The sequence below is a fragment of the Cuculus canorus genome, chromosome 1 (assembly GCF_017976375.1).
Source record: "Cuculus canorus isolate bCucCan1 chromosome 1, bCucCan1.pri, whole genome shotgun sequence".
NCBI classification, from domain to species: domain Eukaryota; kingdom Metazoa; phylum Chordata; class Aves; order Cuculiformes; family Cuculidae; genus Cuculus; species Cuculus canorus.
The window spans coordinates 147,629,080-147,650,005 of record NC_071401.1 but is presented as its reverse complement, the minus strand read 5'-3'; the positions used below and the strand labels follow the sequence as shown (position 1 = coordinate 147,650,005).

General features: G+C 40.0%; 1 protein-coding gene across 1 annotated transcript in view; it reads left to right on the top strand.

Moving 5' to 3' along the window:
- Positions 1 to 4,755: 4,755 nt before the first annotated feature.
- Positions 4,756 to 20,926, top strand: part of STAB2 (stabilin 2) — an 83,175-nt gene continuing 67,004 nt past the window's right edge. Inside the window, exons 1-8 of the mRNA XM_054060470.1 lie at positions 4,756 to 5,213; positions 9,766 to 9,899; positions 10,645 to 10,760; positions 14,542 to 14,627; positions 15,457 to 15,526; positions 17,924 to 18,019; positions 18,321 to 18,446; positions 20,425 to 20,621. Of these exons, the coding sequence (XP_053916445.1) occupies positions 5,139 to 5,213; positions 9,766 to 9,899; positions 10,645 to 10,760; positions 14,542 to 14,627; positions 15,457 to 15,526; positions 17,924 to 18,019; positions 18,321 to 18,446; positions 20,425 to 20,621 (900 nt within the window). The 5' untranslated portion in view covers positions 4,756 to 5,138. The remainder of the gene's footprint in view (positions 5,214 to 9,765; positions 9,900 to 10,644; positions 10,761 to 14,541; positions 14,628 to 15,456; positions 15,527 to 17,923; positions 18,020 to 18,320; positions 18,447 to 20,424; positions 20,622 to 20,926) is intronic.

Here is a 20,926-nt window from a genome sequence, read left to right as displayed (position 1 = left end):
ATTGCCATCCAGCAATCCTGTAGCTTCATCCTTCCGTACATCTTGGCCTGAATGTCACTTAGCTGAACGTTGGGAATGCTTCCAACAAGTCAGGGACTTATTTGTAAGTCCTGTATCCTGCTGGACCTACAGGGGATGGGGCCTTACGTATACCTAGAGCATAACTTTCATTTGTTTTAAGCAACATGCTATTATAACATGTAAAGGGTGGTAGAGGTACCCATGAGAACACCCTGGTTTTGTGGTCATTCTCTTTAGAGCGTGGTGCTGATTATAAGCTCAGCCTCACAGCTCCTCCACCTAACACCCCCTTAAAATTTGTAGTAAATAACATTGTCCAAGTTAGCATCGCATACGCTACTCTCCCCATGTCTCCCTAGCAAAGCCCTCTCTGCCACGACCTTAGCTCGAATGGCTTTTGTTTACAATTTCACCAGCTGAAAGACTCTTTTGAGAACAAAAAAAAAAAAAAACGGGGGGGAAAGAAAGAAAGCTGAAGAGGCCACTATGAGGATCTAATCTATGGCTAAGACCACCCCTTGACTGGCAGTCTGCATTGCCATCAGCTGTATGCATCATGAACGCATTCGAGTTTAGATCAGCTGTCTGTGCCTTCTCCCTCATTAACATTGATAAAAGCGATGGCCTCTGCCGGGCGCACGGCATTCCTCAGCATACCAGCTGCAGCTCTATCTTAATGCATCCTAAGGGCTTGGAGAATTAATTAGTTCTGATAGTCACCATGTTTCAAAATGATGGCTGTCATAACCCCACAGATAAAATTACACACCCCTAGAATTTTCCACATTGCCCATTCAGACTCTCCATAGGCCACCGTTGGCTTCCTCAGATGTATGGCACTGGAAAGACTTAACTTGCCAAATCTTTTTTTTTTAATCTCTTTGTTATGTTCCAATTAAGTCTGTGTTAATCAAAGGCAGTATTTCCCAAATATCCCCCCCTCCTCTTTCCCCAAGCCTCCTCCTAGGTGACTTGATGGTTTGAGCCCCCCTTCCTCCCACCTACAATTAGCATTCAGACGTTCCTCTTGGCAGAGCCAAAGCCTCCCTCTCCCTAGGAAGCTTTCTTCTTCTAAACACATTTTTATCTGTTCCTACCCCTCTGCAAGGTGCTTTAGCCAGTTTCCAAACAAAGAGCTAAGTGACTTTCCTCAGACATGTGGAGCCTCAAACTGTATTCAAACACCCCTGGGACAGATCTCCTGCTGTGACTGACTCTAAAACAGAAGCCACATACAGTAAAAAACAGTAATTCATTTATTTGCTGCTGCTTACTTTCAAATTAGTAAGAATATTAAATTTAGCTCAAGACTGCCCTCACCCTTGGCATTCTCTGAGATGTCACTAACAAGGCCACTCCGCTGGGAGAGGAGCTGAGCTGCAAGTAAGGTGGGATGTTTCAGAAAAGAAATACCACATCTCATGAATGTTCAGGCTGAGATGAGTACTCTGCTTCAAAATGGTCATAATTCTTCTTTATTTCTTCTGCTAAAATGGTGCTTTTATCATGATTGTTTGTGAAATGGCTGAGATGTCTTCTCTGAGACCTCATCATATGCTGCTCAGATATCTCTGGTTGAGGGCTTTTCATGTTCAGAAAGTACAAGGGAGTGATACAAAATGCAAGTCTTGTAGACAAAATCGATTATTTTTTTTTTTTAATGGAAGAAATTATGTGGTTATCAAAACCGTGTAGAGGAAGGTGAGCATTGCAGCCATCATATCTGTATCTCCACTGGTTTTTATTCATCTATAAGCTGACCTCACGTGCCAGATGCCTGGCTCTAAGAAAGAGCTAGCTCATCGTAACACTGAAATAAGTTGCAGCACTAAACATTGTTCTCAAAAACACCTACATAAATGAACCATCACATTTTCTCTTGCTCGTTGACATTTTCAGCACAGGAATAGAAGGAGTAGCGTGGAGAGATGTAGTATGTGGATGAAGAAAGTAAAGAGACAACCAACTCAGATCTACTTAAAGTAGGAGCATCCAGTTCAGGAATGCAATAGCAGAGCAGAGAAATGCTGTGACACATGCAAGTGTATGCCACAGCATATGGTATCTGCGCACACATTGACTCTTACAAATCTTTTTCGCTGGGGTATTTGCAACCTGAAAGTTTTCAGAGGTACAAAGGTGTCTAGTAGCCGAGAGAGGCATCCGAGTAGCCAGTATATCCCCAGGAAGGCTTAGCTGGGCCCTTTCACGTCAAACTGATCCCAGCTACCAGGCGTGTTCCTGCCCACAGCCACTGTCAGGCACACATTCCTTACTCTCACTTCCCTCATCTGTATCAACATTAATTAATAAAAAAATACAAGGGGGCCAACTCCACAGACACATTTGTATTTTGGTATTTGGCACCTAAGGCTTCCAAAATTTTGAGCTTCTTGTAGGAAATCAAGAGATTCAAGACGTCTCCACCACTACAGCTGGACACAGAAAGAGGCAAACAGAAAGCTAAAATAAAATGTCCTGCTAATGCCAGGAAAAAGTAAGAGTAGGAAATGCAAGAGCAAAAAAGTCTCAGCTGAGTTTATAAGCAGCAAGATAATGAGAACATGATAGCTTGCCATAACAACCCTGGAGGAGGACAACCCCAGAAATACACAGGCTGGACAACCAGGACAGATGCTGGAGAATGGCCAAGACAAAAGTCAGGACAGACAGAGCTATGCTCAGGGCAGCGCACTGACAGGTGAAATCCTCACTTGGGAATCCCAGAGGTGCGCAGACCCCTCAGCACTCTGTGGCCCGAGCACCAGCAGGGAAAGAGGAGGAAGGATGAAGGTCCCAGCCTGCAGAGATCATGACAGTGATGTTTCTAAAAGGAAAGGGTAAATCCTGGCAGAGAGGGCTTCCTGCCCATGCCAGCAGCATGCCAGCACCCAACACAAGCGCAGATGACAGTGCTGGAGCTGGCTGCTGCCCGGTACTTCAGGCACTGGCCAGACCACTGAGGCAGTTTCATCCCAAGCAAGACAGTAGCCAGCTCCCTGGCTGACTAGCGCGGACACTGCCATCAGCAGCAGTGCCACAGTGCACTGGCTGCTTTAAGCATTGGGGTGCTGCCTTCCCACCCTGTAAATCCCCAGGGAGCATCATCCTGTGTGCCAGGTGATATATTAGCCTGTGTTTTTGCCCGGAGAGGGGCAGGAGCAGTCCAGGCAGCATGGGAGCGTGGCACGGTCTGTCTTTATCTCTCACAAAAGAAGAAAATCCCTATCACCAGCACAAGGAAAGGGTGGCTTGTCCCTCCAGGGTAGGGAAAGCCGTCTTCATGGCAGTTAGCAGGGAGGCCATGCTCTGACACAAAGGGAAAGGAAGGAAAGGGAAGAATTCACACAAAATGCCTATACGGGAGGTAAGAGCAGATAACAAGAGAGCTGATGTGTGTTCCTTTTTATCTCAATCTACAGGACAGGAAAGGGACGGACGTGCTTTATTTACAGCTCCTTTCATCACTGTGCTCTCTGAAGTGGCAACAAGCAAAAAATCCAGCTGACCTCAAGCTGCTGCAGACGCTGTCAGCTCCTGCCATCACACTCACCAGGACCAGTTAAATATGTTTTGCCCAGGTAGCCACCCTGCCCACACTCCAACAAGGCAAAGCTGCAGAAAAGGGAGAAAAAGTTTTACTTCCAAGTGTTTCTTTGAGGAAGGGATGTGGCCATGGGCTATCATCACATAGGAGAAAAGATCCTCCAGGCTTCTGCTCTTTTGGAGAAAAACCTTCCACCAGGCCAGATTGCACATTGTACGTAAAACCAAAGTAACACGAAAGGTCTTGACCTCAGAAAAGAGAAATGGTACTTCTCAGGGACATATGTACCATCAGCATGTACAGCACAACCGCTGGCTGCTATCTTGTCTGCATAAACAAGAAATTATTTACTTTCCTCATTGTATAGCTGAAAGGAACAGAATCTGCTGAGCGCGCAGGAAACAACTTGCCCTGCTATCTCCTACCAGTAATTTTGAAGTATTCAGCTAAAGCATATAACAAAAGTAGATGAATTTGTGTATTATCTGTGTATCATCACTAGGTCCTTTAGGAAAACAATACAGAATTCAAGATAATAGGTTACAACTGCATTTGTCATCGGAAGACAAATTCTGCATTTAACCATACTACAAACAGGAATCTGGGAGAAAGCACTATGTTTGCAGCTACTGTGGATTCTTTAAAAACTTAAGCCAGCTTCAAAGCACAAGTTTTTATTAAGGCACCCTTATAGAGTGCCTTCAAGTGACTGGCAGACTGGAGGCAGCCGAATTATTAGGTATTTAACATGAAAAACTGCCCTTACAAGGCTGACCAGAGCAGCAGCAATGAACAACTCTTATGAAAGAGCTAAGAAAGCAGAGAAACAGTCTTGCTTTCAGCAAATCTAAATGTCTATCTACTCATTCCTCCTGATCATATGAATGTGACATAGCAGAGTTATTGCAATTTTCCTCTGCTTAGCTCCAGGAAATCAGTCAAAATGTTTTAACAAAAACAAGCAAAAAAAAGAAAAAGAAAATCCTCCTTTTTATCTGGCTAACCAGAGCTGGAAGATGTTCTTTTGTCCTCTTGAGATAAAGTCAGTAGTATTTCTCCCAGAATCACATTTAGAGGACCCACCTTCACATTATTAAGGCTGATAAGCCAACTTGCAGAGATCCTTTGCTCTGCATTAGATCAGTTGAACAAGTGTAGCGATAAACACAGCAGTTGCTCCCATCTCCTGTCCATATCCACCTAAAAGAAGAAAACATCTTCTGTTGTAACAGTTCAATGTCCTTGGTTTTGTGCTGTCAACAGCTTCAGAGAGAGGGATAAATGAACAGAACCCTGTCAGGATATCCTGTCATTCAGTTAGGAAGGGTTTATTCAGCTCTGCAGTGAAAACTTTCGGCAAATACCTTGTGTTTTGGAATTTTTCCTGCCTGCAAGCAAGCTTCACGTGCTGTATCTTTCACTCATTTACCTTCAAGAAGACAAGAGTCCTGTTAAACTATTTACCTATTAATACAGAAGAAATAGCACTTCTAATAAACAATCATTTTAAATTAGAATTTCAGTTCCCATGTCTGGAAGGCTCTGAAGGAGGAAAATCAAATTCTTCACAATGGAAAAGCACCTAATTGTTTTATTCTTTTTGGCTGCAGTGAAACCATGTTTGACATCACAAGTCCCAGATGAGGTAAGAAAGATTTTTATTGAAGTAATGAATCATTATATGTTTGTTTTGTATTATAGGGGTGAGGGTTGTTTCACTGTTATAGACAGAATAGTTACCAGATACTGTATTTCACAGAAGAGAAATGGACTTTAACAGTAATTGATGTATATGACACTGAATTATAAACTAAGAATTCTCTAATTCAGTCCTCTGAAATAACAGAAATTCACATTTATTCCACATGAGAATTTTGCTCAAAGGATATGCCATGAGCACACTGAAAAAATCTCGAAAAAATGGCAAATGTGGCAAAAGACTGGCTGACACATTTATCAAAAGCAACAAAAGAAAAGCGTTAGAATTTCTGATAAGTCAGAACATGAAAGCAGAAGTTTTGTCACAGTGAAAATTATCCACTCTACTAACAACAAGGAAGAAAAGCTACTTCAGTCAGGTAGGTGGGGGAAAATTAGATATCTAAGGAATTGAGCTATTGTAAGTAATTGCACAAAGTTATAGATGTAAGCTTTGTAGACTTTTGGGGAGTTGGTACGTTTGTCATGTACGAATCCTAGAGATCTGTGGAATTTGACAAAAACTCTTTTCAACACCCTTGTAGAGAGGCAGAAAGTGTTGGGTTACAAATCTGAAACACGAGTTCAACAGCAAGACATCCACTAAATGGTTTCACAACACAAGCTTTAACTTACTTCATTCTAGAGAAAAAAAAAAACTTATAGAAGAGGAAACAAAATGACAGGGGAAATTTAGGGGATGGAGGAGGAAGCTAATCAGGGTTTTTTGTTCCTGGTTGGGTTTTTTAAATGGAAAAATATTATGAAAATTATAAACAAGTACTAGGAAATATGTCAAACATGTTCTGTCTCTAAAAAAAGAGCCACTAACAAAACAACTTTCTTCCATTTTCTCTAACAGCAAAAAGGGAAAATGAGGAAATGGTAGAAAGTGGAAATAACCTCACCATTCCAAAACAAATATTGGTATATAGCTGATGGCAATGGAAGGATATAACTTATTTTTATTTAGCGTTTACATTTCCAAAATCTCTTTGAATTTTCTTGTTCCAAAAATGAAATTTTGTAGTGTGTCTTTTTGATGACAACTTCTGCAATGAGACAATTTCAGCCTCTCCTACCAACAGCGTTTTCCCTTCTGAACCTGAATATCCTATAAGCCCACCAGTTTGTCCTGCTTCAGACTTTTAATGGCTTACACCAAGTGTGTGTGAGGAGCAGGGCTTCAGTAGCATCCTTGGTTAAACAGTCAGAAAAAATCAGCCAACACTCAGAGTTTATGATTCTTCAATAATAACAATACTGATTTGACTCAGTGGAAATTCTCATAGAAGTTAAGCTGCCTGGACTGCACGTTTGTGCTGTATATGTTCTCGCTCTTGTGCACGAGTCATCTCATTAAGGATGAGCCGTTAAGGTGGGTAGACTGGTGCTGAGCACCACAGTTTTTAAAAGCTTGAAGCGTTCCAGCCCCCTTGTGTTGGTGCCTCGTGAGGTGGTTTTGGATGGGGAGTGAGGTGCAGAGATGCTCTGGTTTCAGTTTCTAGGAGACACCTTAGACCTGAAGCCCAAAGAACCACATAAATCGAGGGCCCCACTAGCGCCAGGCTCTGCCAAGAGTGCAGGGAGGCTGCTCAGTCCTCCCAGCACAGCACTGCACACTGCTGCTTTGCCAAGTGGATGATTGAGCTGTATCCACAGGTTACTCACATCTGGAAATAGGTCTAATTTTTATTTGAAAGGCGCCTGAAATACATTTACACAAAGTAGGAGGTTTTGCTAACCAAATACTTGAACACTATCCAAATCAGATTTCAACAGTATATTTATAAAGACTAGAATTTGACAACTAAATAGATGTTGAAATGTACTTACAGCTGAGTGATGACTATCAAGTGGAGTCCCTCAGAGCTCATGAAACTTAATCTCCTTATCAGCGTCTGTGATATATCCTCTCAATCTTCAGTACTGAAATGTGCTATCACAAACATTGAAGGCAGGATAATTAACAAGGGGAGAAATTGCTGGAGAGAGCTTCATCCAGGACTACTAGGCTATGGTACATGTAGAAATCCTCCTTAAGGTGCCAGTGTACCCACCCAGGCCAGCAATGAGCTTCTGCAAAGAGGCTGCAGTATCCCACATATGCCTAGAAGGTCCAGTAGTTGGACAGCACAGGGTTGCATTTGCACGTATACTATTTGGGAATCCCTGGGCAGAAATAGCAGAGGATATCCACTGAGGAACACCTAACAGCACTGTGATGGGCTTCATTCTTGAAAGTGGTGGCTTGGAATACACCCTGCACAGAAAACGACCTGAAGTTCCCGCTGTGATTTTTCTACACAAAGGGTTAATGGTTTATTTGCTAATGGCGAGGACTGAGAAGACTTTGCAGGGAGAGTGTGTAGGTCCCATTCATGCACAGAGGAAGTGCCTGGACAGGCTGGGTCTGATGCTTCCCATCCAGGTGGGCTGTTGGCAAGCCGGGCAAGCTCCAAAGGAGAGCTGGGGGATTACTCAAGAAATGGGAAACAGGTGTCATAGCAACGAATTCAAGAAATGCTATTTATTTGGGTGCCCAAAGAAAATCATAGAATCATAGAATCACTAGGTTGGAAGGTGATTACCCACTGGGTAATCAAGTCCAGCCATTCCTAACACTCCCTAAACCATGCCCCTCTGCACCTCATCCACCCGTCCCTTAAACACCTCCAGGGAAAGTGACTCAACCACCTCCCTGGGCAGCCTGTGCCAGTACCCAATGACCCTTTCCGTGAAAAATTTTTTCCTGATGTCCAGCCTGAACCTCCCCTGGTGGAGTTTGAGGCCATTCCCCCTTGTCCTCTCCCCTGTCACTTGGGAGAAGAGGCCAACTCCCTCCTCTCCACAACCTCCTTTCAGGTAGCTGCAGAGAGCCATAAGGTCTCCCCTCAGCCTTCTCTTCTCCAGGCTTTTACCTTGATCTCAGACTATAAGTATTCATAGGAAGTGAGTAGTAAAATCTGTAACAAGACAGATTCCTACCTGTGTCTTGCACAACAGTAGAACAATGACTAGAGACTGAAGCAAAACCATCACAGACAAATTATGACAGAAGGTACATGCCACCATTTATTTCTCCACAGCTGACCATTTCCAAATCAAGTGCATGCTTTCTAAAAGTCCTTCTTGTTCAAGCTAAATTTTGTGCAAGATGCTCCATTATCCTTTGTCATGCTCCTGTAATTATCCTTATATGCACCACTATAATTATCCTTCTGGCTTTGTAATCTGGGAAACTACTTAAAACATCCACACACAACTACTAACATATATAAGAATTCTGAAATGGATGATGCAACTAGAACTGGTCTTTTCATACATACACACATGCACATGCACAGTGGGCAGATACAGATTTATGGATAAACATTAAGCATTTCCTCATGTTGCCCTTATAATGATTTAGACATTGCCTTAATAGACTACTTGCCTACTTAATTGAAATCCCATCCAGACAGCTAATTTCAGTTCCTATTGTGTCAGATAGGAAGTCTTTCATGGTCAATATTGCTTGAGTGAGTTAAGACCACCTAAATGTGTCCATACTTAGAGAATAGTTTATAAATGGTTATCTTGGAATAGAAAATGGAGCACTCCAAAGTGCTTTCTCTCAAAAAAATTATTATTTCTTTTATGACTTTATGTTGGTCTGTAAAGATCGCATTTTCCATTAGATCATTTCTCACCATTTGTGAATTATGAACTTACTTCTACAAATACCAGGAAGAAAGAAGATGAAACCAACAGCAAAGACTTTTTGCTTTGAAATAGGTTGATTGCTTTAGTAGTAGGAAACTGATGTTATTTTGGTATACACACATTTTCAATTTCTTTTTTCTCTACGTAGAAATATAGGAGGCTGCTCTTCTCACTGTGCTCTGGCGGGGTCAGGCCCATAGCTTCTACCAGATTTGAATGCAAAGCTAGACAGAATTTTTATGTCAATTTGATAATACCAGATATAGTCCTTTAGTTCAATAAGGCATTGCTAACAATATGAAATCTGCACTGGAGAGGACCAAAGGCTTGTGCTATGCTCTCTGTGCATGGAGCCACAAGCAAATTCCTCCTCACCTTATGCTTACCTTTTCCATTTAATGGAGAAGACACTTAACACTTGTCTTTCTCCATCCTGCTTTGGGTTTGCAAGGCAACTTCAGAACTAAAGCTCTGTAGGCTGATGTCGTGCCAATAATCTGGCTTTAAACTCTGTAGAATTTAACACTTGTTGATAAAGCATTCTTAGAAGAAATATGACACTTAGAAGGGTTTATTCTGCAGTGACTGGGCATATTTTGTGCAGACAAGACTACTGCAAAGCCCTAATATGTGATCTATTGCCTAGCTTAACTCCAGAGTAGGTATCTCCTCCTGAACAGGATAGAGCTTATGGCTGTGAGTGAAGATAAAGCCAAGTTAAATTTGTGATTTTTTTCACTAATGCCACTGGGGACGGAGTTTCCTTCTTTTTAATTAATTTTCTCCTATTACAGATGCAGAAGCGATGTGACCAAAAGCTGCTCATTCGAATGAAAACTGAATGTGTACCTTGCTCTTTGAATCTTAAAACTCAATGCCCTGCTGGTTACACCAAAGTTAGCAATGGGACTGGGATACCAGATTGCAGGTATCGCTTGTCAGAGCTTTTCTCTGTGTATATTGCTCTCAATGAATTAGAACATATTCATTCATGTTGTAAGTGTTCTAATAGAATACAATTTTTCAAGGAACATTTATCATTGGCATCACTAACTCCAGAACTCAAGCTTCATTCAAAGTACTTTAAGCCTTAGGTTGATTAGTAAATGATATAAGAGAAAAATAAGCATTACTATTGATAGCATAACACATTTTCTTTTGAGTGATAACATAAAATCACTTCCTTCTTCATTCTGCGTACTTGCTCTGAATTATACCTGATATATAATATGTATTTGATAAATATATATATGATAATACATATTATTATATAAATAATATCTATATAAAATTTATATCAGATATTATCATGTAAATATAACAGATTTTTCAAACTGCCAGATTGAGGAGATGTTGGGGGTGAAGGGCAGGAAGAAATATCTAAAAAGAAATTTGAAAACTTGCTTTCAGTTGAAAAAAACCCCACAGTACGTTAGGGGAAATTAACTATTTTGAGCCTCCTTAGTATTCAAAAGAAACTTGATATTAAATAATTTTAAATTATTTAAATTGAATTGCAATGTATATTTTAATGAAGACAAAAAGGCAAATCAATACAACTAAGCTTGAAGTGCTCTTATCTGACACTGAAGAGAGAAGAGGAGGTTAAGAATTCAATTTTTCCCACAGGAGGCTTTATGTACTTTAAAACAGTTCTAACTTCTCTTCCTCAGATATTATCTCGAAATTAAAACACACACACTTTCTTTTCCTGGATGTCGTCACCATTGTACGAAGGAATTTGAACAACCTGAGTGCTGCCAGGGACACTGGGGCCCAGAATGCATGGGTAAGCTCTTTTTTTCTGTTTTGACAGAATTTGAGTAGAAACAAAGCAATGATATTTCTTGTTTTTAGAAAGTATATCCATGAGAATTTTGTTTCATAGAATTTATTATTGGGGTAGAAATAAACAGCAGTTTTCAGCCACAATTTAGAGGATTTAGGGAAAAACATGTATTCAAAGCATCACTTAAAAAGAAATAATCATAGGAAAAGGTCTAGAAAACTCAGGGAAACACTTTGGTTTTGAGATTTTCAAAGCAAACCATTTCAGTCAATGCCTGCAAATGTACTTTTCACAGGGGAATATCCCCTGAAAAGATTTTAAAAATTAAAGTTTTCAAACTACAAGTTTAAAGATTTCATTTTAGGTCAAAAATATGCTCATTTTCATCCAGAATATTTCCAGATCTCTTTAATTCTTTTTTTTTTTGATGTAATGAGGTTCTTCTCTTTCAGCTTAACTTAAAACAGCTTTTCCCTCCAAATTTATTGAAACTGCCAGTGAATGCTGAAGGCCATTACTGAAGCAGGGGTTATCATCATTGCCTCTCCTCACGCTCCCTCTTCATTAGGAAAAGCCTTCCAGCATCTCCACAAATGCACTAAACCTCAGGCTACCGAGATGGGGATCAAGACCCACAGAGGAAGTCTCCCTGCCCAAACAGAGCATTTCCTCCTTTAGTTAACAGGGTCAAGGTCTGGTTCAGAGTCCATGAAGTCTTTTTGTCCGCAAGACAGACAACCACATATAATTTCATCCTAAGCAACAGTTTAAATAGCAGTAACTTATCTACAAAAGCAAAATAGTCATACTCCAACTTATAGCTACTTCTATAAAAGACAGGCAAATAGCTGTATATGCAGCGTGTGGTCATGTCTTCTTCTGAAGCTAAACATTTATGTAGCGATTTACCATTTTTCCACTAAATGCAGCCTAAGTAGCTGGTAGAGGAAGGCAAGGCTACATGTGACCATTGTCCTATAGTTTAGAGTGCTCTGGGAGACCACACAAAGGACATTGGTAGTGATAGAGAGGCACAAATCAAGCTACCCCTGAGCCGGAGCCATGCCTGCACCACTGCAGTCTGGAGACTGCAAAGGCAAGGAAGCCCTCTCTTCCTTTGAACAAACTTCCTGGCCCCAAAAAGGAAAGAATCAAGGTCTGAGCATTGTTTCTGCTGTCATTTGGAGGAAGAAAATAGCTCTTTGCATTATCACAATCTCTCTAAGACAATATGGCATGCCTTGAAATGTTTGGAGGAAAGCTGGTCCTTCCTGAGGCCAGAGAAAAATCCCTGACTAGGGGTTTACTTCACATTTAGCATCTGAAGGCAATGACAAAATTAGGTCTTAAATAGCTCTCTGACTTCCTTAAATGATAGCATATGCTGGAACCCACAGTGTGGAAGAAAGGTGTTTTGTCCCCTTCCCTCTCCACAAGCACCGCAAGCCAAGCAGCCACACACCCATCCCTCTGTAAAAAAAGCATCAGAGCAAAAGGGAAAAGTGTGGGTAAGGATAGCTCCAGAGGAAAAAAGCACAGCCTATCAACACTGCCCGTATCATCCAACCACAGATACCACACAGCTAGTGGAGCTCAGATGCACTGTGTGTAATTTATGGAGCTTCAGCAGAAGCTGAAGGTTCCCACTCTGGGCAAGTATATGCATGGCTCAGAAGAAAAACTTGGTTACCAAATGAAAGGTGAATGGTGTGAACAACTGAGTAGAAAGCACTGTAATAAACAAAAAAGTGAAAAAAAAAAGAAAAAGGCCAAGAGGAAAGATAATAAACCCAATTATATCAAATTATGTTGTTCAAAATATATCTTTACCAGCTCTAACCACTGCCTTATCCTGCAGGGAGTCAGATGAAGAGAAGCAATACAAGAAGCTGCGTATGAAAACATTTGAGAAATGCTGAATCAAAATCTATGAGTTGAAAAAGCTGGTAGATTTAATCTTTTCTGGACTAGGTATAAAGCTTTGGCCTTTGGTCTTTGTCAGCTGTAACAGCTAAGCAGAAAGATCTCTTTCTTACAAAGGGGAAGAGTAAGGAACATCAACTGCAAGAAAAAAGAAAAGGAAAAAGTACTATTTGGCAGCAATTTTAAAGCATCCTTTCCTAGAATTTATACCATAAATAGAGTTTTTTAATGTTTTTTGTACCTTTGTATATTCAATGCAACTATCGGTGAAGGTGAAATTGTTTCCAGTCTGAGAAAATATCAAATCTGTGCCAATGTTAGAGATGAGATTTAGCTGTCATACAGTAGCCAGAAAAAAAAGACACTAAAACCCACTTTAATGATTAATGGATACGTATTTATTGCTTCACCTCATTTCTGGTTATTTTATCTCAATTCTTAATAAAAATTTTTATTTCAGAACGCATGAGATACACTGCACCTAAATTTTCATCCTTAAATTTATTGGTTTTTCATGAGAAACTTACTCAGATCCAACAGATTTCACAGACTCTTTATTAAGGAATAAATGAAGAAATATTAACATATTGGTATAAAGCCCAAGCTTTCACTAAAATTAGGTGTATATATATTCACATCCACTTATTTGCTTGACACACTGTCCAAATCAAACCAATTTTCATTAAAACTTCCACATTACTTAAATAGTTTAAATCAGGGCTAAGTTGCTTACTGGGAGCATAAATCCAATGCTGTCCATCTCCAGCCACACAGAACAAAATGAGGCTGTTTATAAGAAATAAACCTACCAGTACAGTACAGGAGAGAACGTGTGAGGGCAGTACGAGTTTGATACAGTTAGACACCGCCTTTGTCAGCATCGTAGTACCTAATGGGAACTCCAGTTATCTGAAAGAAGAGCTTGTGGAAGGGAATTAATAAATCATTCCCTCTGAAAGAGTGTACAATTATGAAAAATAAGGATTTCCCTACAGATGGAAAAAAATGAAAGAACAATCTGACTAAAAAGTGACCATAATATGATTTTCCTGTAGTCAAACTTTCAGTAAAAATTGAAGTACTGAAAATTTTCAACCAAAATCTATATTATTTTGATTTAGAAATACCATTATTGTTACTTATCCTCTCCTGTTGGCTTGGGTTTTTGATCAGACTCTCTCATCTGGTATATCACTGCCTATAATCACAGTTTTAGCACCAGAAGATCTGAAGACCATAGCACATCTTTCTCAAACGAGTTTTATTAGCAACCATAGTGCACTGGACAGAAGTAGTTTAAGAGATACCCAAATTCCAGTTTCCAAGATTGCTTGAATCAAATATCAGAGTCTTATAGGAGACAGCAGGGAAAAGGAAAAAAAATCCACATGAAGACAAGACAATTTGTAGGGGAATGAAAAAAGCTCATTTAAACTCTGACTTAGCATCAAATATAAATCTGACAGGAAATTTTCAATGACAGTTGTACTAACATACAAAAGAAGTTGTCAGGCAAACTCCACTTGTATCAAAAAAGCTAACAGTTTAAAGCATCTGCATACAGAGATGGATCAGCAGGAGCAAAATCAATACGGTACTTTAGAAAATAAAACCTATTTTTTGTGCAGTCCTTTGATTACAGTTGTTAGCTTAAGTTCCCATAATAGAAAGGGCGATGGTTTCTGCTCAAGCTGAGATTCTAGTGAAGAGATGTAGGCAGCTGCAAAGCAGCAGCTGTCACTTGAGGTTCCTGCCTGGCCCAAAACCCTGCAGCCTCCGAGGCTGCCACCCTGACTGTGCAAGAGGAGTATAAGGGTCAGAGCGAGCCGGCTGATGGCTTAAAGGCTGTCCTTTCTAGCCTGTCCAGGAGGAGCTGCATCACCATGCAACGGGAGAGGACGCTGCATCCAGGGTATAAATGGGGATGGAACATGCACTTGTCAGGTACGTCCTTTCCTTTAAAGGAAAAAATATGACAATAGCTTGCAAGCTCTGCTAAGAAATAATGCATGTTACATTGTATAAATACGTTCAAGGAAAGTATTTCAGAAACAGTACAGATAATCTACTTGGAGTTCATTTTTTTGTGTGATTTGAAATAATCTTCACACTACTACTTCTACAGACATGAGCATGTTCAGGTGAAATTATTAGAGCTCTTCCACCTTGTCCTACCAAAACAGGTGTACGAGTTCTTCTGTTTTGTGAGTGTGCTGTTACTGATGACTTTTTTGCCCTAATCAGAAGATACTTACGCTAGCAACTATTCTCAATACAACGTTCCTTTGCTGAGAATGCAGCATGTCATAGTTTATGACTTCACCAAAAAAATTTTTTTTAAGAAAACAACTCAACTGAATCTTTTCTACCTCTCCCCCTAATGGTTAATCTTTCCATGACATCCAAAAGCTTTTGCTTTCCAAAGCATATCTGGGCATAAGCAAAAAAGAAACAGAGTCAGAAATAGTCAGAAAACACAACGTTACAAATGTAGAAATTATTTGGACGTTAGGCTTTATCACTATCTTTACTGTTAACTTGATATTCAGGATCTCTGATTTGGAGTGCAAGAACTAAAACTTTAAAATAAAAAAAGAAGACAGAATAAATAATTCAAAAGACAACCTTTTCTAGTTTGCAGTAGTCATCTCTGATTTGCTGATTGAATCTTTTCTTTTGGCAGCTAAAGATGCTGTTTTCAGGCTGCTAGGTATATATCTATACAGAGATAGATGAGAGACTTAAGTTTTGATTTCCATTCTGTAATTCACAGAAGGGATTTAGTGGGACAGCCTGTGAAAAATGTGCTGAAGATAATTTATTTGGTCCTTACTGCACATCAGGTAAGTTTGTGCTTTTTTCATTGAAGAAGGGAAAAAGAAGGGAGTGAAAGCTATAGTCAGACACTAAGATATCAGAGTAAAAAGGGCAGGGGCCTAAGACTTTCCCATCAAGGTCTGCTGTCTCCTTCAGGGAACACGACAGGTAAAGCAAATAGGCATCTACTCAATTCCTTGTTCACAGTGGGGCTGTATTCAGCACAGGACTGCACAGACAACACTTAGTGCAGTGCTACAAAAATATCATTATGTTATCTTCAATATCTTTGCTATAGTCAACAGCTAAATAAATTACGGACTAGAATAACCTGTGTGTTACTGCAGGCATGCCTCCCTGTTAGCCAGTTATCATGTTATCCACTCTTCACCCTCAATTACGGATTTGCAGTTATTTGATATAAATATAGGAAGTTGTTACAAGACTTAAAATATTGTGTGAGAACATATCAAATCCATAATTTTTAGTGGCTTACAGTGTTTTTGCTTGGTTTTTTTAAAATATGTCTCACACCAGAGTGCCTGTATTAAGGCCTAAAATACTCACGCTGTATTGGAATATCTGACTCAAAAAATGTCACTTTTAATCAGGCCGAAAGTCCTTCTAGCCTAGCATCCCATATTGGAGGCCAGTAGTCGATATCTAGGGAAAGAGTACAAGCAGCCAGATATTGCATTCAAATCGCAGTGTTTAAAATCTCCCGCTGGATCTACCTTCCGTAAATTATCTACCTTGCTTCAGAGTCCAATTCTGGTTTTGCTCTCTGCAATATTCTTTACCTAGGAGCTCCAAAATTTATTCAAAAGTGTGAAAAAGGATGAATTTGGTTCAGTTTTGGGTTTTAGCCAGTAGATCAATCTGTTGGTTGGCCATACTTCTCTCATAGGAGGAGCAGGACATCGAAGGAGGGAACAGAGCTACGTGCATTATTTAAAACTTATATGTATCACAAGTGTATATATTTTTCCAGTTTTGCCTGTTTCTTAATGATTTTTATTATTTTATTTACCTTCCTGACCCTCGCTGAGCATTAGACAGATACATCAGAAAACTGCCTGAAAAGAAATACTAAGAAATGTCTCTTTCTTAAGTGGTAATAGCTGTTTATCTCTATTTTGTTTCCTGAAGATCTACATAAGTTTATTTCTAAAAGAGTCACAAATGGCCTCACTTTTAACTCTCTCTGTTGGACTTTCTACACTAATCGTACACCACTGCTGTCTCAGAGGCACATTTTCCACCAGCTGTCCACTGGATGCCAGTGTTGATACACAGAAACGTGACTGAACCAACATTTTCATGAAAATGTGATACTTGAGTGAAGTCATTATCACAAATGTAATTATTTTCCAAGAAGATACTGGAGGATTCAACTGCATATTAATTTAAGCAATATTTTACACATTAGCTTTCATTAGCTACACATTAGATATTCAAGCTCTGCAGGTTTTCTAAGCATCTATAAATACTGTCCATTTGTGACTAATTCCTTTTCAGCAATACCTTTGGCATTCCTGTTCTTTATGTTAGGATTATTAACATAGGTAGAATATTACTAATTAATTATTGTAGGTGCTTTGCATGAATACAGCATATGTTTGTAAAAGGGAGACATTATGTTATTTCAGGTTAAACATGAGGTCACCAATACAACTCTGTACATCTTTTCTAGGTGTAACTGCACAGGGCCTTTTTAAAAAAGCATCATTACCATAATTGAAAGAGTTACAGCTACAAAGCTTTTTAAGTATGAATAAAGCTTCAAAAACTATTTATAAAGAGTCTCAGAGTTGCCTGGACTCTGAATATCGAGTACTGTGTGCATATTGTCTCAAAGATTATAACCAGAAATGGCAGAATACAGGAATGGGACCTGAAAAAAGCCTGAGACCTACACAGTGATGAACTATTCTTTTAACTAAATACACTCGGTTTGGGGGCATTGGAGGATGTCACAAAGCTCATCTCTTCTGGAGGTGTTTAAGAGAGAAGCAAACAGAACTGAAGCAAAAATGAGCAATTTTTTAAGTTACAAAAAAGGCATCTGTTAGACGTTATATCCAGTTTTGGCTCAAGACATGTCAAATGTAAGTTTTATGGTATTAGCAACTGGTCAGTTTGGTGTCTATAGTATGCGTCATGGGGATTTTCAGGTCCTCAGGCTATAATCAGCCTGCAAAGTTAGCGTGTTACTAACTGATGTATGCAACAGTAAGCACTGATTTTCTCATTAACAGAATCCTATAGATTCAGGAACTCAGGTCAAAACTTGGGTTTGGAAAACCACATTGTGTAATATTTAACAGGTGTTAGCCAGGACACTATTTGCTGTGGGTAACCACTAATGGTATCTTTCCAAACATCATTACTATACAGTAAAGCCTGTCCATCTCTCCCCGTAGTCTGCAATTGTGTTCATGGAGTATGCAACAGTGGAATTACAGGGGATGGAAGATGTACTTGCTTGTCTGGATACAAAGGTCTAAACTGTGATCAGCGTAAGTAGATTGCTTTCTATATAAGATATATTCAACAGCTCTGATACAGTTAGAATTGCTGAGGATGAAAGTAAAACTGGTCTCAGATTAGTCACTCTAGAGTAACCAAACATACATCAAACCTGAAATCGTGTATGTGAGCTCCCACAACCATCATCACCACTCCAGTCCCCAGAATTATGAGAGTGATAGGACCAACGGTCCCTAGATCAGGCATACTTTGAAGTAATATACTGCAAGATGCAAGATCTCTTGGCACAGTTTGCAGATACAGCTTAACCTGTCACCTTCTGTCCATTAGCAATAGCTGAATGCGAGGCCTTGCGATGCCCTGCAAACTCCAGATGCACTGCCTCAGGTGAGGGTGGAAAACAACTGCAATGCATGTGTCTGCCCAACTACCACGGGGATGGTACACAATGTGAACGTGAGTAATTTTCATGTCCACTGAGTTCTCTGGATACAACATCATAAGTATTACGAGATACTGAGTGCGCTCTTGAAACAAATCTCACCATTGTCTTGACTTAATCATACTTGGGTTCATACCCCAAAGCAGTCCCAGGTGCATAAATTAGATTCCTTCTGGATGAAACTCAACCCTTAAATGTGCCCAATAGACACATTGGTCCAGCTGCTAGCAGTCTTCAGTCTGTGCAACTAGACTAAATCTAGTAAACTCCCTTGAAACTTATAGTAAGGAGAATGCATCATCATTGCTTACCAATCCACTCCTATCAAGTCACTGTACTTGCTAAAGTTCAACCTCATAGTTTGCTTCCATAAAAATCAATGACAGCATCCAAGGACTTATATTTATCAAATATCCATCATGTGGGGCTTAGCTTCGTCACTAAACACAAATTCTACACACAAGGTCATATTAGCTTTCTTATTTTTTATGAAACAAAAGTAATAGCATCTCAGCTAATGGCAAAAGTCTACCTTAAAGTTGTCTTTATAGAGTCCTCAACTTGCCACTGAATGCTCAAATTAACTGTATTACAACTGTATTACAAGAGTCTCTACTCACGTTATGTCTTACAGCACCCGTTCTTCCTTCTAGACCAATGGCAATGAAGAAAAATTGCTGTCTCTGTTGCTGAAAGAGCTATTTAGTAAATGTTGGCTTGGATCAGGCCAGAAATGCAATACTTCTTAGTCTCTCTGGAAATATTTACATTATATAATTTAACCTTCTTTGTCCTAACTGTGGAGTAGTCTTCTTTGAGTAGACTTGAACGGCATCCAAGAGCAAGCCATTATAAAGTCACTTCTCAGGTGATGTGAAGTTCTTCTAGTAGGTAGCATAGAAAAGTGAGAGACAAAGAAATTGCAAGAAACAGTGGAGAAGGAAGGTGGTAGTATCCCTACCTCTCTTGGCTTTTGCACTGGTGCAGCCTGCACGAATTTTGCTCTTCTGTCCCAGTGCCTTCAGATATTCGGCCAGCTGTCTTTTACATGTGACTGATTGCGAAGCAGAAAGCAAGCAGCTAAGCACTAAATGAGGATAATAGTGGCTGCACCCGACCCATCTTGGGGGTGGCATTCCTTATGGTCAGTTTAAGCATGTGAATTTGTGAATGTGAATGGAAGAGAAGGCTTGAAAGAGTGGATCTTGAGTGTTGCCAACTCTCTCAGGTCCCCACTGAGGGGAAGAAAGGGAAGAGGAGAGGGGAAGACAATAAGGAGCACCACCTTTTAGGTGAACTTGTGGCCTAGCACTTTCTATCTACAATATGTGCTTGACCATATCTTAAATTGGACACAAATGTGTGAGAAGATCCATTCTAAGCACTGATGGACTAGGAGTAAGGACAAAAACTGCCATTGCCTCAAAAAAAAAAAAAAAAGGGCTCAGAAATAATTACTGAGCTTCCAGTCCAGCCCTGAAACTACAACAATATATGACTAAAGTACTTGCTGGCCAATTTTCCATACAGCTGAATGAATTACATTATATTGTTTAATTACTGGAAAGAAAACGGTGAAGGTCTATCGTATTGTGAAGGTATTGAGAAATATTTTCCAACTGATCTAACACATGCTTAAACCCTGTACGGACTTTGTATCACGTACCTGACCCTTTCTGGTTAGAATCTACCACAGAACAGAGAAATAGTTGTGATATTTTAATGAGCATATTATATGTTTTAATCTCTTTATAACTCCATTTGACAAGTTAAGAGATCATTTCTGTTCAAAAGCAAACTGCTGGTTGCTATGTTAGCATAAACACATTCCTACCTTCTGTCTTCATGTCGCCGTAATACTTCAAACTTGGCCATTATGAGAAGTTTAGTCTACCCGAGCTTTGTTTGGCATGGAGGTGCTCTGGCAAATACTTGTCTTCAATTTGAGAACTGCAGGCGATAACTCATTTACTGCATTTCTTATTTCAAAAGCTATCAACCCATGCTCCAAAAACGTCTGCGATCCTAATGCTGGCTGCACTTACCTCGGACCAAATCGGCACAAATGTACATGTCAAGAAGGTTACAGAGGGGATGGACAAATCTGCTTACCCATAGATCCTTGCCAAGCAACATATGGGAATTGCCCTGCACAGTCCACCATTTGCATATATGATGGCCCAGGAAAGGTTAGTGTTGAATGAGTGCCCCAGCAGGTTCCTATGTCAACTACCTAAGAAGAAACAACCCCTTCTTTCCAAAAAGCGGAGGGAGGCCTCAGGGACACCAAGCTGTACTCCTAGCTTTGGCGTAAGCGCTAGTGTTGACCAGGAGTGAGTCCCTTTACCTGTCTTCTCGATGTCTGTACATCATGCTTCCCCTTTTGAAAATGGGAAGGGCAATAGTGTTCCTTTTCCTAGAATATTTTGGCTCAGATTTGCCTCTCCCAGAATGGAGGCACTGAAATAAAGCTTCTCCCAGTTACATTTTGTCT